Below are 13707 nucleotides of genomic sequence, written 5' to 3' on the forward strand. Positions count from 1 at the left end.
TCCACGTCAAGACAGCAGCCACAGCCCTGCTTCCATCAGATTTACTGTTAGATCTTCCTCTCTATCTCAGAGAAGGAAAGGAGAATATCTGGCTAATCGGTATGAGAAGTACCCAGCGCCTGGTGTCACCACAAGCTTAGCATTCAATGAAACGCCACTTTCATACAGATTATCTGGGCCTTTTAGTTCATTGGCAGAAATGGGCATCACTGGCAAAGCTGGAAGTCCAGCGTTATTTTGCAACTGCAGCCCAGCAGTAAACACAAAGGCAGAATGACACCATGTGAGCTGCATGACAAGGAGATGCCCGAGGGGGTGGAAACAACTAATGCCAGTAAAAGACTGCAAGACTGCAAAGATCACCTTTGATGCAAAGCGAAAAGCACATAAGGATATCCACGTGTGCAATGATTAATTGCACTTTTCAATTCCACAGCTTAAAACTGCAAAGTAACGCCCTCCTACAGAAGTTTGTTTCTAAATTGGTGGCTCTGCTTGAGAGGATAAAGCTATTCATCCATTTGGTGATAACGATGCTCTCCCAAGAGATAATCAACAACCACATTTTGAAGATTTTCACCTGCTCCACTGCAACCATATATAGGCAAGTAGTTTATTCAAGTCCACTCAACAGCACACTTGGGAGAAGAGGAGCATTCAGACAAAGGGGACTCAGGGTTTTCAGGTGTCCCTCGAGGAACATCACCGTCATGGCCCAAGAGCCGGCCAGCCCATCACACCACGCTGGGAAGCTCCCAGTCAACCCGGTCAGAAGTTCCCATTTGCCTTCACCCAGATGGATCACAAGAGTGCCAAACAGCATTTAATGCTTTTATCGCCCAGTTACCCCTCCTAGCTCACCTTCCCATTTCATTCCAACCAGCCAACTGCAGGAGTGAATAAAGACCTGCTGCCTTCATGGATTCTTTCTCCAGGTTAACAAGGCAGCTTCAGCTGCTTCATAGTTGTGGTTGCCCCCGTCCCGCTGCAGCCCCAGCACACTGATTGTCATCTGCTTTCAGGTCCCTTCCACCTTTACCCTTTTTAGAGTGGTTGCGGTATCCTAAGTGAACATTCAAGTCTCACAGCCTTGGTGGGATCGACTCAGGGCTTGCTCAGCTCTCCCTGAGGTTTGGGTTAATTAAAGCAAAGCATACCTGAATACAGTAACAAGCACATGTTGCTATTCCACCCCAGGCTCATTCTGGGAAAGCTACTTTATCTACAGTCAGCAAAACTGCATAAAACCCTCTAACATAATGGACACTGTGATCAAAGCAAACTGTGTCAAGATTTTACTACAAAAAATATATTTTTTTTTAAACTGATGTGCTAACATTTCCCTAGGAAAGGCATTTTTGGCATAATTTTCTCTCTCCTCCTCCACCCCATACCTTTATTTTACCCTCAAACCCCTCCAGCTTGCATAAGAAGGTTCACCTCCTGCATATATTGTCATGACTGAGGGGAACAAGAAGCGCGATACTTTTGTTTGCTCTCTCTAAATGCAATTCTGAATGAACTCGGGGTATATCCTAGGTTTGTCACTATGCAAACCCAAAATGTAGGTCAAAAGTCTGCGTGGTTTGCCACAGCGAATGAGTTGTATTTCATCTGCCTGAAGGCAGATGGGGACTGAGTCATCTGCTGCTGCATCATTCTTTGCTTTTCTCCTTGCCTCAACCCCAGTTTCTTTTTCCTTACCATCAGATTATGGTTGAAAGAATGCAGTGACATCAAAAGACCAGGAAAGCAATGCCTCGTACCGCACATCATTTCCCATTTATTTTATGTTGAAGCCATGCCTCTTTCCCAACACAGCACCTACCACCCAAGTAGCCACTTTCAAAAGTGAATGCAAATCTCAATTTTCTTCATTTACCTGCTCTAGTTGTCTTTCAGGAGAAGAAATTATCACACATGAACAGGAAAAAAAAAATAAAAGAGGTTATTTGACCTACAGGGCGTGGGAGAAGAGCTCCCTACCATTTCCATCACTGTTTGCTTGAGAGGTGCACTGGTCCTTCGGCACAGTCACTTCTCATAGCTCCTGAAGCAGGTTTGCCAATCAATTCATGCTGTTCTTTATATTACATTAAATTACACAGAACCGAAGTCTTTTGTGCTAGATGCATAAACACGCACCGCAAAAAAAGCCCCTGTGTTGTGTTACGGTCAGGTGTCCACACACGGACAGATAAGGAAAAGAGTTTAAGATAATACCCACCAGAAAATTGATGATCCTTGTTTCCTGCTACTGATTTGGAGGTAAAAGGCTCAAAAAGCTGTCTAGCCCCTCTGCAACACTAATCTCTGCTTCCACAAGTTTCATGTATTCATATAGATCAATATCAGCCAAAAGGCCAGAAAACAGGACCGACAGGGTCTTGGAGAGATCACCCAGCCCATCCCTCCGTCCCAGAGCAGATTCAAGTTCTACCAAAAATGACCCTTTTCTCAGCAACTGCCTAAGCTCTGCCAAGACCTTCGCATCAGTGGGGCTTCCACAACCTCCTTCAGCTCCCATCCCAACAGTAGGAACACCACCCAGCATAAAGTACCACTACTGATAGTATAATCTACAACATGAGGACACCTGGGGGTTACACGTAGCCCAAACAACATTTATTTCAGTGAAGGAATGGCAGTTGTTATAACCTACAGGAACACAGTAGGAGAGGGGGCTGATGCACTGCAGTTGCTGGTACAAGAAACTACAGGACTGACAGAGAGGTTTCCTTCAGCTAAAAAAAGAAAATTCCTTTTTTTTTTTTTTAATTTCCCAGCACACTTTGCAAGGGAAAGGAAAGCAATAGCATTGGCCAAAGGTAATTGATAACTCTGCAAGTCAGAAACCCCAAATTTTCTACTTATTCTAAATAAAAAACTTGTATGCTTGTACTGCAAGCTCCTTGCCCTCACTTCTGTTCAGCAACATTCATAATGTGAGAACTTCAGAATGACCCAAATTCACTATAACACACTGGCAGTTGAGCTACAAGGGACCAGAAGCGACACTGCAGAAGTCAGCAATCAACTGAACAAAGGCTGTACGGGAATTTACCGACAGAAACACCAAAAAAGCCCTGACATAGTGCATTTGACTGTAGAACAGACTAAAATGCCACCTCACTAGACCTTCTTTACACTGCAGGAAGAAGTAGAAATTTAACAAAAAGCTTTTTCCTCTTACCTCTTTGTTGGTGACTCCTGGAGGCAAAGTCCCATGCTTGTAATCCTCCAACAGCTGCACAGCTTCCTTCAGACGGCTCTGCAAATAAAACAGCAGCATGGTCTGCAACATTTGTCCTGCACTGAATCACAGAATCCCAGACTGGGGGGTTGGAAGGGCCCTCTGGAGCTCACCCCGTCCCACCCCTGCTGGAGCAGGCACCCCCAGAGCAGGGGCACAGGGCCGCGTCCAGGCGGGGGGTGAATGTCTCCAGGGAAGGGACCCCACAGCCTCTCTGGGCAGCCTGTGCCCCTGCTCGGGCACCCGCACAGGGAAGGGGTTTGTCCTCATGTTCAGGGGGAATTTCCCGTGTTCCAGCTTGTGCCCGTGGCCCCTTGGCCTGGCGTTGGGCACCGCTGAAAAGAGCCTGGCCCATCCCCCTGACACCCACCCTTCAGATATTGATAAGCATTGATGAGATCCCCCCTCAGCCTTCTCTTCTCCAGGCTGAACAAGCCCAGGTCTCTCAGCCTTTCCTCACAAGGGAGATGCTCCAGCCCCTGACCATCTCCATAGCTCTCCCCTGGACTCCCTCCAGCAGTTCCCTGCCCTTCTTGAACTGGGGGGCCCAGAACTGGACGCAGCCCCCCAGATGTGGCCTCACTGGGGCAGAGCAGAGGGGGAGGAGAACCTCCCTCGCCCTGCTGCCCACACGCCTTTCCATGCACCCCAGGACACCGCTGGCCCCCTTGGCCCCAAGGGCCCGGTGCTGGCTCAGGGTCACCTTGCTGCCCCCCAGCACCCCCAGGGCCTCTCAGCAGAGCCGCTCCCCAGCAGGGCCCCCCCAGCCTGTGCTGGTGCGGGGGGTTGTTCCTCCCCAGGGGCAGGACCCTGCACTGGCTCTGGTTGAATTCCCTGAGGTTCCCCTGGGCCCAGCTCTCCAGCCTGGCCAGCCCTCGCTGGATGCCAGCACAGCCTTCCAGCCAGAATTGTGTTATTGAAGGCAATGAATTTAAGTTACAGAATTATATCTTCTTTCATGCAAACCTTTCACCCATATGATATAAAAAAGGATGCATGGACACTTGTTTTACTGGTTGGAATAGCCCTGCTGTTTTTGTATCTAAGTACAGAAGTGGTATACAGTGAAAAACAAAAGAGAAAACACAAAAATCTCCCCCTCGCAATGCATCTATAGAAGACGTCATTAAAACCTGAGAGTCTTCAGTGTGGTGCCAGAGATGTGATAAACCTTGGAGATGAAGGAGTTCTCACTTAAGGGCAGAAAATAGCTTAAGATAAAACGAATACATTTGGGTGCAACGCAGAACACCCATCTCGGACATGGATATCACCCCAGGCCAACTCTCAGACAAGTATCTCCCAGCAATGTCAGCAGGGAAACCGCTTCAATTGAAGACCTGACTTTGCCCCTGTGCCCTCTCCCAGCGCATGTACTGGGGACGTAGCACTGATGGGAGGAGCAAGGTAGAAGCCTGCACATATTAAGCATCAACACTAAGAACTCAGCACCCACTAGGAAGTTCTAACACACCAAGTTTTAGCCTGAGCTCAGCACAGCCACATAAAGAAGAGCAGCTCCACCACACCTAGCGTTTAATGGCACTGCTTTGTAACTGCACATTGAAGTTCAAGCGGAGTTAATGAATCTGAAATACCATGGCATTTTCCTGTATTTCAGACGCATCTCAGAGTGCCCCTATGCCGAACCGCTGACCTGTGCTGCTTTTTCATGGCGCCTGTTACGCACTCATTCAGACGGGGTTTTCACAACCCATTATGTTCTCTCTAAAAATACCGAAGTCAGTCACCAGTGCAGTTAAAGTTAGAATCTGACTATCACTAGCGATTCAAATGGATGCATGTGTTAATAAAGATCTTCCTCACATTGTGATAAAATAGAAGAATATATACATTTCTTGTGTTCAAGGGATCACAAGGGTATTAAGCCGTGCTACCTGCCTGCCAGAATCATCAATTTACTCCCAGAACAGTTATTCATATATATAGAAATATAAAAAAAAGTGTTCTGCAGTTGAAGGAGCCAAAGTTTATATATATGTATAATACTTTCAAGAACTAGATACATAATAATGTCAAGAAATATACGTATATTGTGTCTATATGTACACACTACATTATATAGAGAAAGACTCCATATAATATATATATATTTCTTGAAATAAAAATACCACAGGGCAGAAGTAGACAGGTAGAAAGATTCTTTGATTAGTCCCAGCTAAAAAGGAACAAATCAGGATATAAGGGGTGGCTTCTGCTTATCTAAGCCTGCATAAAGCAGCAGATCACCAAGTAATGGCTCCCAAATATTTGAAGCCAAACAGATCACTCAGCTAAACGCTTTCAGAAGCCTCCTGCAGGTCATCTGTCATCCAGATGAGTAACTTCAACTTCAGTTTGACATTTCTGCACTAGCTCTGTTGTTTTGGCAGCTTTTCTAATATTAGGGCTGGAGGACATTTCATAAATACAGAATATTTGGTCTAAAATAACGTAGTGCAATGGTGGCTCATCTAAAGCCCTGTGGTTTTAGTGTAATCGGGTCAAGGCTCCTTGTGGTCACTGCAGGCTCCGCTCTCACTACCCTCCTGTAAATAAGGCAAGTGTCCCTGAGCTCATTACGAGCTCACAACCATGGGATCAGCTGCAGGGAAACTACTTTTCTCCCTTTCATGCAAACATCAAACATTACTTTGTTGTTTCCTTGGAAGCGCCAGCACTTACGCCAACCTGAAAGCGGCAATTAATGAATGACTATTGTCCTTAAAACATTCAACGCACAGGACATATGGAATAGCGGCGATTCCTTCACTTTGCACAGCAAGCGGGTTGCGATCGGATCCATGACCAATTTTACACTGGCTGAGCTCACATCGTCAGCACCACATTATTTCCAGCCCTGATATTTTATATATTTTATATGTTCTCGCATTAATTAGCGGCTGCTCAGCACAAGTGGAGAGTCGGTACAAAGATGCCAAATGAGGCTTAGCATCAGATGGGAATGAACTCTGCAAAAACCTATAGATTCTTGGCAAAATGTGGGCTCAGAGATGGGGCTTGCTCATGTTGGGTGCTAATGCTGAGGTCAAGTGCTACCAGCCTGAAGTTCACGGCCCTGTGTCACTACACACATGTAACAAGTGATAAAATTTTTAGTTTCTGCCCTATTTCTGTGTGTCCTGAAATGGGCTCCCTCTGACTCAGCCTGTCCCCATGCTCCGTACCTGACATGCCCCTGCAGAAGCAGCTGCTGATTGTTCTTTTCACACCTCACTAAGCCCCTTGCTCGGGACTACCCAGAGCTGCTCTGGCTCGTCTTACCAGATATGACTTAGATCCACTCGCAGATTTTGGCATCATCCTCAACTTCTGGCACATTCACTCCCCATCCCAAAGGGGACAAGGCTGTGTTGAGAGCATGAAGGACCTCAGAGTAAGATGGTGAAGCCCAAAACTGGGCTATATTTTAGTGCTAGGTGCGAGCACTTTCTTTTGCTCTTCTGTTCCCACTTTATTGGGTGGTTAGGAAGATCAGAAAACTATAGTCATCAGTTTTTACAGATTTTTTACAAAGAGCGTCAAAGATGAAGGACGACTGAAAGATTCAAAGGCTGGGCAATCATCCATTCCACCTAAAAAGGTGGCTGTGGAAACACTGTGCCTTACCCCCAGAATCAAAGAATGAATTAATATAGAAAAGTTTTCATTACTGGTTCAGGAAAAACATCCACCCAACTCAAACCTTCTCCAACAGTGGCCACAAGCAGGTGCACAGGGAAAAGCAAGAAGGCAGGCAGAAATAATGTCTTCCCTAAGCACCTTCCCAGCCTCCCACTGCTTTCAGCCAAGGCAGACGAGGTTTCTGTGGATTTGGTGATCTTCAGTGGATTTCTCTTCCAGCTGCTTTCTTGAACCAAACTGCCATCATCCAAGAAGAGAAGCTGTATAGGGCAACAAAAATTTGTGTCTCAACTCTTAGGCCCCTTTCCCTTAGTATACATATGCAAAACCTGTCTTAAAATTCAGACTTATCTTAATAAAAAATAATATTCAAGTGATCGAGTGAACACGAGTCCTTGCCTGGAAGGAGCTTGCATCCTTTAGGAGCATAAGTAAGTACGTACCAAATGCATCAATGGATAAGGCCGGTCACCGGTCACACTTTTCCAGGCCTATCCAATATCCCAGACAGAGAAATGAGTCATTGCTTCAGTCAAGCCCTCTTGACATTGGACAAACAGGAAGAGTTATGAATTAGGATGATATTTTCTGGTGATGCAGCACTGGGTCATGCACTGTTTCTCCAGAAGGGCTGAAGATCTCCTACAGCAGAAAAGCTGACCTTGAGAAACAGGCACGTGGGGTGAAATCCAACGGCACAGACACGTGGCCACGCTCTCCCGGGCAGGCTCAAATTTCTGCAAGACCCTCAGGGCTCTGTAGCTGGAATAACCAACTACAAGAAAGACCAGTTAAGAGTGTTGGTTGATCACTTGGAAACTGTAAAGAACTGCGGGCATGAGAAACAAATAGGATTTCCAGGCATTTCCAACCTGTGAAGGAAAGTAGTCATACAAGATCACAACAAGACTTGAGCTTCTTGAAGTTGTTCTTGATAGCTCCTTGCCCTACTGGCCTCTCAGTTGTTTGAAAATATTGTATTAGGAAAAAAATATTGCCTGGCATGAGTATAAAAATATATATATAATTGTATGATATTTTAGATAGCCCGATAATCCAGAGGTGAAAAGCCAGACAGCCGAATGACTAATGACTGCAGATCCAGGGAAGACAACCCTTCTTGCCTCCAAAGCTAGAAAATAACCCAGGAGTGCCAGCACAACATTCTGGAGAGCCATTTGTGCTCATTATAGGAATGTGTTTTTGTCACTGAAATTACCTACACTGTGTGTCTTGCAAATTATCTACACAGAACAGCATGTAACTCTGAATGAAAAACTGGAAGTAATAGATGAATGGGTCTGTGTTCTATTTTTTTCTCCTTCTCTTGAGGAAATCTTAGTAGTTACTATAACAACCCTGGCCAGATCCCATCTTGTTTAGTATGGTAACAAACAGAAAACAAAAAAGCCCGATTTTGCTTTTAAAATTGCAGTCTTCATGAATTTCCTCTTTCAGCTCCATGGGGAGAGCGAGGAACTTTCTCAAAGAAAAGAGTCCTGGACCAACACTGCTGATGGTTCCCGAGGTTGACAAAAGAGCGGTACAGAAAGTGAACAAAAGTGTTAGACACAAGGACCACATTACGAAGACGCCTTTCTCATGGCTTGGAGGTGGTCAGGTAGTTTTAGCGAACGACCCACAGCCTCAAAACTTCGTTAGGGAAAGTACATGGTTGCTTTTTATCCCTTCTAGAAAAGCCAAGCACGCCCTTTTAACCAGAGCCTCCAAAGAATAGGAAATAACTTTACAGCGTGCAACAGCTCCAAATGCCAACCAGCTCCACTCCCTGGCTTTTCGCAGGATTATGGTATTTCACATTATTATGATAGTTGATAATGTCTAAGATTACACTTCATTTCCATTTTAACAGGGAAAAAAAAAGAGGTCTGTCTACAAGGTTCTGCTACTGTTTCACTATTTATTGTTGCTTCATTTCCCTCCTGCTCTCTGTAGGAAGAAGTGTCACTTAAGGTTTTACAGCATCACTTAAAAAAAAAAAAATGCAACCACAGTTTTTACTAGTGTGTATCATTTCTTTCATACCCCTTTTCTCATAAAAACTAGAGCACTTCTAGTGGTGGATGATGGGGTCTCAGCTCTCACAATAGCGTGCTAGACAGACCATCTGCACCCGGAGGATGTTCTTACAAACCTAAGCCCAGAAGCAGTGCCAGGGATCTACTGCGCTCAGCGATTCAGGAGCACAAACTCCACACTTGGTGCTCCACCACAGCAGCCTAAGCCATGTCCACCTGGGGAACACTACCCAACAGCAACGAGGCCTTGGAAGAAGGCTCAGTCATTGCCTCACGCTGCACACAGCTGGAAAACACCCAGTTTTTCAACTACAGCTCAGTTCACTAAGCCTGTGAGAGGTATGCAATGGGCTACCACTGCTCCGTGAGCCTGCGTTTTATGGTTATGGCTGTGCTATTAGACAAGTCAGAGCCCGGGCATAAGCCTGCGTCAGCACAACCTCCAGCATAGTTTTGATTCAGACCATCCAGCGCTCAGCCAAGTGATTCCCAGTGGCAGTTTGGGAGTTACCATGGGCCAGGACAGCTGCCAGCAGGCACCTTTTGGAGAGGAAGTGCGCTCAGCTGCATGGCACAAGCCACATGAGTGGCTGCAGAGCCAAAAACCACCACTTGACTCAGTTTGAACAAACCAGCTTAAATTTAACCCAAAGGTTTTAGCGCAACGAGCTAATGTAACCTCTTCTGCTCTGACAAAGGCCAGGAGGGACTCAGAGGTTGTTGCCTGGAGTACTCTTGCAGGACTACATCAGCAGAATGTTTCAGTCTTTGTAGAAAGAGTTGCTGAAGGATCACGTAATCTCCTGCCAAAGAAAGAAGGAGAAAGAACAAAACCAGAGATGCCAGCAGGACAATAGCCCACATCACGCTGAGCTGACGGCCACCTCCAGGAATCCTTCACTGGCACCCCAAGTCCCTCGCAGCCATCACTCCAGCACCCTGGAGGACAACTGCATTGGGTCCCATAGATGACTGCACACATGTACGTGCATCAGACGCCTCCATCCAGCATGTGAACCCTTGTTCTGGTTTTCACCTTGTCCGCCTTGCTCAAGGGCACGCTGTTTCTGTCTGAAAGATCTGTGCCTTGCCTTCTCTTGGATCTCAACTGATGCCTACACATGGCTTAGAGCTGCCTCCAGAAACCCATATGTGCACATACAGACCGTAATAACAGTCATGATGCCAGTAGCAGTACAACATTACTGTTACAGAATCAACAGAAAAAGAGTCAAGTTTTGCATTCGAGGCTTTTAAGAGAAAATCTACTGATGGGACAGGCACGCTGAAACAGTTTGCATCTCACTCTGCTTCTATGGGGCTTTTATCGGGGTTCTGAGGCCAGCTTAGCCCAGTGATGATCCGCTGGTCACCTGTGAGTCTCACTGGTTTCAAGTTCGGACCACCGATGACTTACTGGCATGCGATCCAAAGCAAGAGTCCGCTGGCCACCGGCACCACAAATTCAACACAGGATACGGAAATCCAGCTGTGCTCTGCCATCAGCCACTCAACAGTTTCCGATTTTGTCTCACTACTCTATGGATGATACATACGGCAGACTTGACTCCAGCTGGCCCTATTGTATTGGATCTACAGTGACAGACAACAGGAGCCAGAAACTTTTTGTTCAAGTAGAGCCAGCAGATGTGACACTGAATAAACACAGACAGTCAATCTGCTGAGTAAGAAGGTATCGTTCATATAAATAACATACATCTAATCCTGCTTCCATTTTAAACCCAAATATGGGAATGCAAGATGCTCAGCGCTCTGCAGATTTATGCTTTGAACAATGAGATAAAGCAAAAGCACATAACATACAGCCCCTCTGAGCTCAGTTTAATTCTAATTTCACTTTTGCTTTGAGTTATTATCAGATCCACAGCTTCTTCCATGAAGAGCTTCCCACAGAGCGTTAACAGTCTGTCCAGGCTAATGTCAGATGGGATAAGTTAGCCTTATCAAAATATCTGCTGGTCCTACTGCTTCTCCTGATGGACCTTAATTACAGAGCAATTAAAAGTATTATTCCAATCATTTTAACCTCACACATTTTGAAAATAAGCATTACACCCACTGAGGGGTTTCTCATGGTCTCAGCGACAGGACTTGTTGACCTTGACCTCTGAAATGACACATTTCCTGCTTATTGGGAAAGATTGCAAATTTGCAACTGCCAAAAAAAATTATTTCATTAGAAAGCCAGTAATGATACGTATTAGCACACATGAAAACCTCCTCTTTAGAGGTTACATGCAATATTGACACAAGGTCGGCGCCTTGTTTCAATATCATATGCACTCAGAAAGCAAGGTAAGTTTGATACAGATAATAATTCTACCAGAACCCACTAAAGATAAAACTGGAGCAAGTGGCTTCCAACCGCCCCTGCCACGTGCCTCGCACAAGCACATGCTTTCTTTTTGAGAGTTCACAGACTGCAAAGCGCGGCTACAACGTAATGCAGTACTCAATATGCATCCCTTGAGGATTAATGCTTAAGAGCCTCTAAAAGACAAGGAAGTTCTTAATTGTGTTAAGAATTTGCTTTACTGAAAAATAAATGAGTAAGAGAGGACTGTCACTGAGACTAATTATACTTGGTATCACTGTGCTTGGTTTCCCCCACTCAGAGGGATCTCTTCATCCTTCCTCAAAACACAGCCACCAGTAAGATGCAATGATGTAATGCACAGGAATTTTAAAAAGGATGTAGAAAAAAAATATTATTACATTTCCCAGCATTTTCCATGGGATTAACCTCCATTCTCATTAGAGACTCATTTATCTCTTTTTTTTTTTTCATTTGCTAGAGAGCTACTCCAAGACAAACAGCAATTTATTTGTTCCCCGAGAACCCCGGGCCTGAAAGATGCAGCCATCTGTCAGCGGGAAGGAGCTCTCCGTAAACGGCTGCTTTCTCATCAAACCCTTTCTAGATCTTAATTTGCCACCTAAATTATCAAATGAAACCAAGCAGCCTTTAGTTTCACGCCCATACAAAGTATTTCAAAGCACAAGATCAGATACGCAAAGCACAGCGAGAAGGTCAATCAACAAAGCAGCTTTTGTGCTCCGAGAAGTGCTCCCGTGACGCCAAGTGTTCACATCTGTTTTGCCAAGAGACTTCTCCAGGTAAAAAGAGCTCATGTAGACTTCACAAAATGCACAGCAGAAGCTCTACTGAAGCATTACTATCATAGAATTCAAACTCCCAAAGAATATGGACGGAGGGCATTTCCTTCCTTGGACAGCCACCAAGCCATTCCTGAAGACCACAGAAAGTTCAGGCCCATGCTTATTAGGCCCCCTAGAAGGACACCAAACCTCCCTCATTTGTTGAGGCTCAGTTTGGGGTCCAGAATTGCTTGAAGCACTCAGATCTTGACAGCTGCCTCCAGGATAAAAATGGGCCACCCAGATTTTGCTCTTCCCCCCTCTGCCAACTCTCACCTTCTTAGAAGAGCCTTGTCAAAAGGTGTCTGGAAAAAATTAAGTTATACCAGCTGACTACTAGGTACCCCCAACCTTACCAACCTCTTCAAAAAGCTTCTAATAATTTGTAAAGGAAACAATGGGAAGGTAGAAAAGCATGAGGCTGAGCCACAGGAGGGACCACCACGATGTTCAGAGTGGGTACCCAACTCACAGAGAGCTTACCCAAGAGTCTAGACTCCCTCTACATTTGATGGAGTGTGACAAGCAAGATAATTGCCCTCGAGAGCAGAAGAGATTCAGCCCTTAAAAAAGCAAGAAGTTCACAAAGAAGTGGACAAGTGAGCCTTTCAGGAACCTAAAATACCTGCTCTGGAACCAGAACTGCTTGTTGCTGGAGGTAACAAAGTGGGCAGACAGAATTACAGGTTTTGCATAGTGAAACCAGACTGAGTTACAGCGCTCAATTTAAATTTTCATTATACTGCCATAACCATAGCATGGAAGTGCTTACCCCATCCCAAATGTGAACACAGGGCGTTCTCCTTAAGCCTGTTGTGTAACTGCAAAAAGCAGAATCGCTAACTTAACCAAGTTCACTCGTATCACTCACTTCAGAGATACACAGGAAATAGGTTTGAGAATTCTGTCTTTCTTCTGTATGAATGCCATTGTAAAAAGCAATAGTTTGGTCTTGCATTACGTACAGTGGGTTACCCAGCTTAAGAAAAAATAAACTACATACACACACACATGCTATAGGCTTAAATGGAGATTCAGAGAGGTGAGAATTATTATTAGATCATGGAAATATTCCCCAAGGAAGAGATAATTTAACTAAACGGAACTGGGTGGATGACCTCCACCCAACAGAATTTTCCTCCAAAAAGAGGAAAACAAAACAAGCTGAGGCGTAACAAAATCCACCAAAAAGATAAGCAGAATCACCTGTTTCTTCTGTCCTACCAGAAGAAGTTCTCTTCCAAGTGACCTCAACTGGGGACCTCCTGGTGCAGCTGCCTGAGCCCAGGACCCTGAGCACACTTGTCCCAGACACCATGCCCAGAGTAGTAAGCTGGAAAGCACACGCTATGGAAACCTACCAAACACCAACTCTATAATATCAGCACTAATTCTAGAGCTGATTAGCCTGACAACAGAGGGGTCTTTCCATGTTTTTTTGGATCCATATATTTCTGAGCCTCGGTTTCCTCACTGTCCTTAGGTGTTTAACTAGCACTCTCAGTGCATCACAAAAATGGCCAAAGGCAGCCTCCCTCCTCCAACATCCCATTCTCTTTGGCATGTGAAGTACCCTCTCCTTACCTCCAA

The 13707-nt window shown here is 45.2% G+C and overlaps 1 protein-coding gene across 7 annotated transcripts in view; it reads right to left on the reverse strand.

The window, feature by feature from the left end:
• SFXN5 (sideroflexin 5) overlaps positions 1-13707 on the reverse strand; it is a 108129-nt gene that overhangs the window by 79307 nt on the left and 15115 nt on the right. For all 7 annotated transcript variants that reach the window (XM_064448808.1, XM_064448809.1, XM_064448805.1 and 4 more), the window contains one exon: positions 3194-3271. In XM_064448808.1, coding sequence (XP_064304878.1) covers positions 3194-3271 — 78 coding nt within the window. The remainder of the gene's footprint in view (positions 1-3193; positions 3272-13707) is intronic.

The sequence above is a fragment of the Phalacrocorax carbo genome, chromosome 4, assembly GCF_963921805.1.
Source record: "Phalacrocorax carbo chromosome 4, bPhaCar2.1, whole genome shotgun sequence".
NCBI lineage: Eukaryota > Metazoa > Chordata > Aves > Suliformes > Phalacrocoracidae > Phalacrocorax > Phalacrocorax carbo.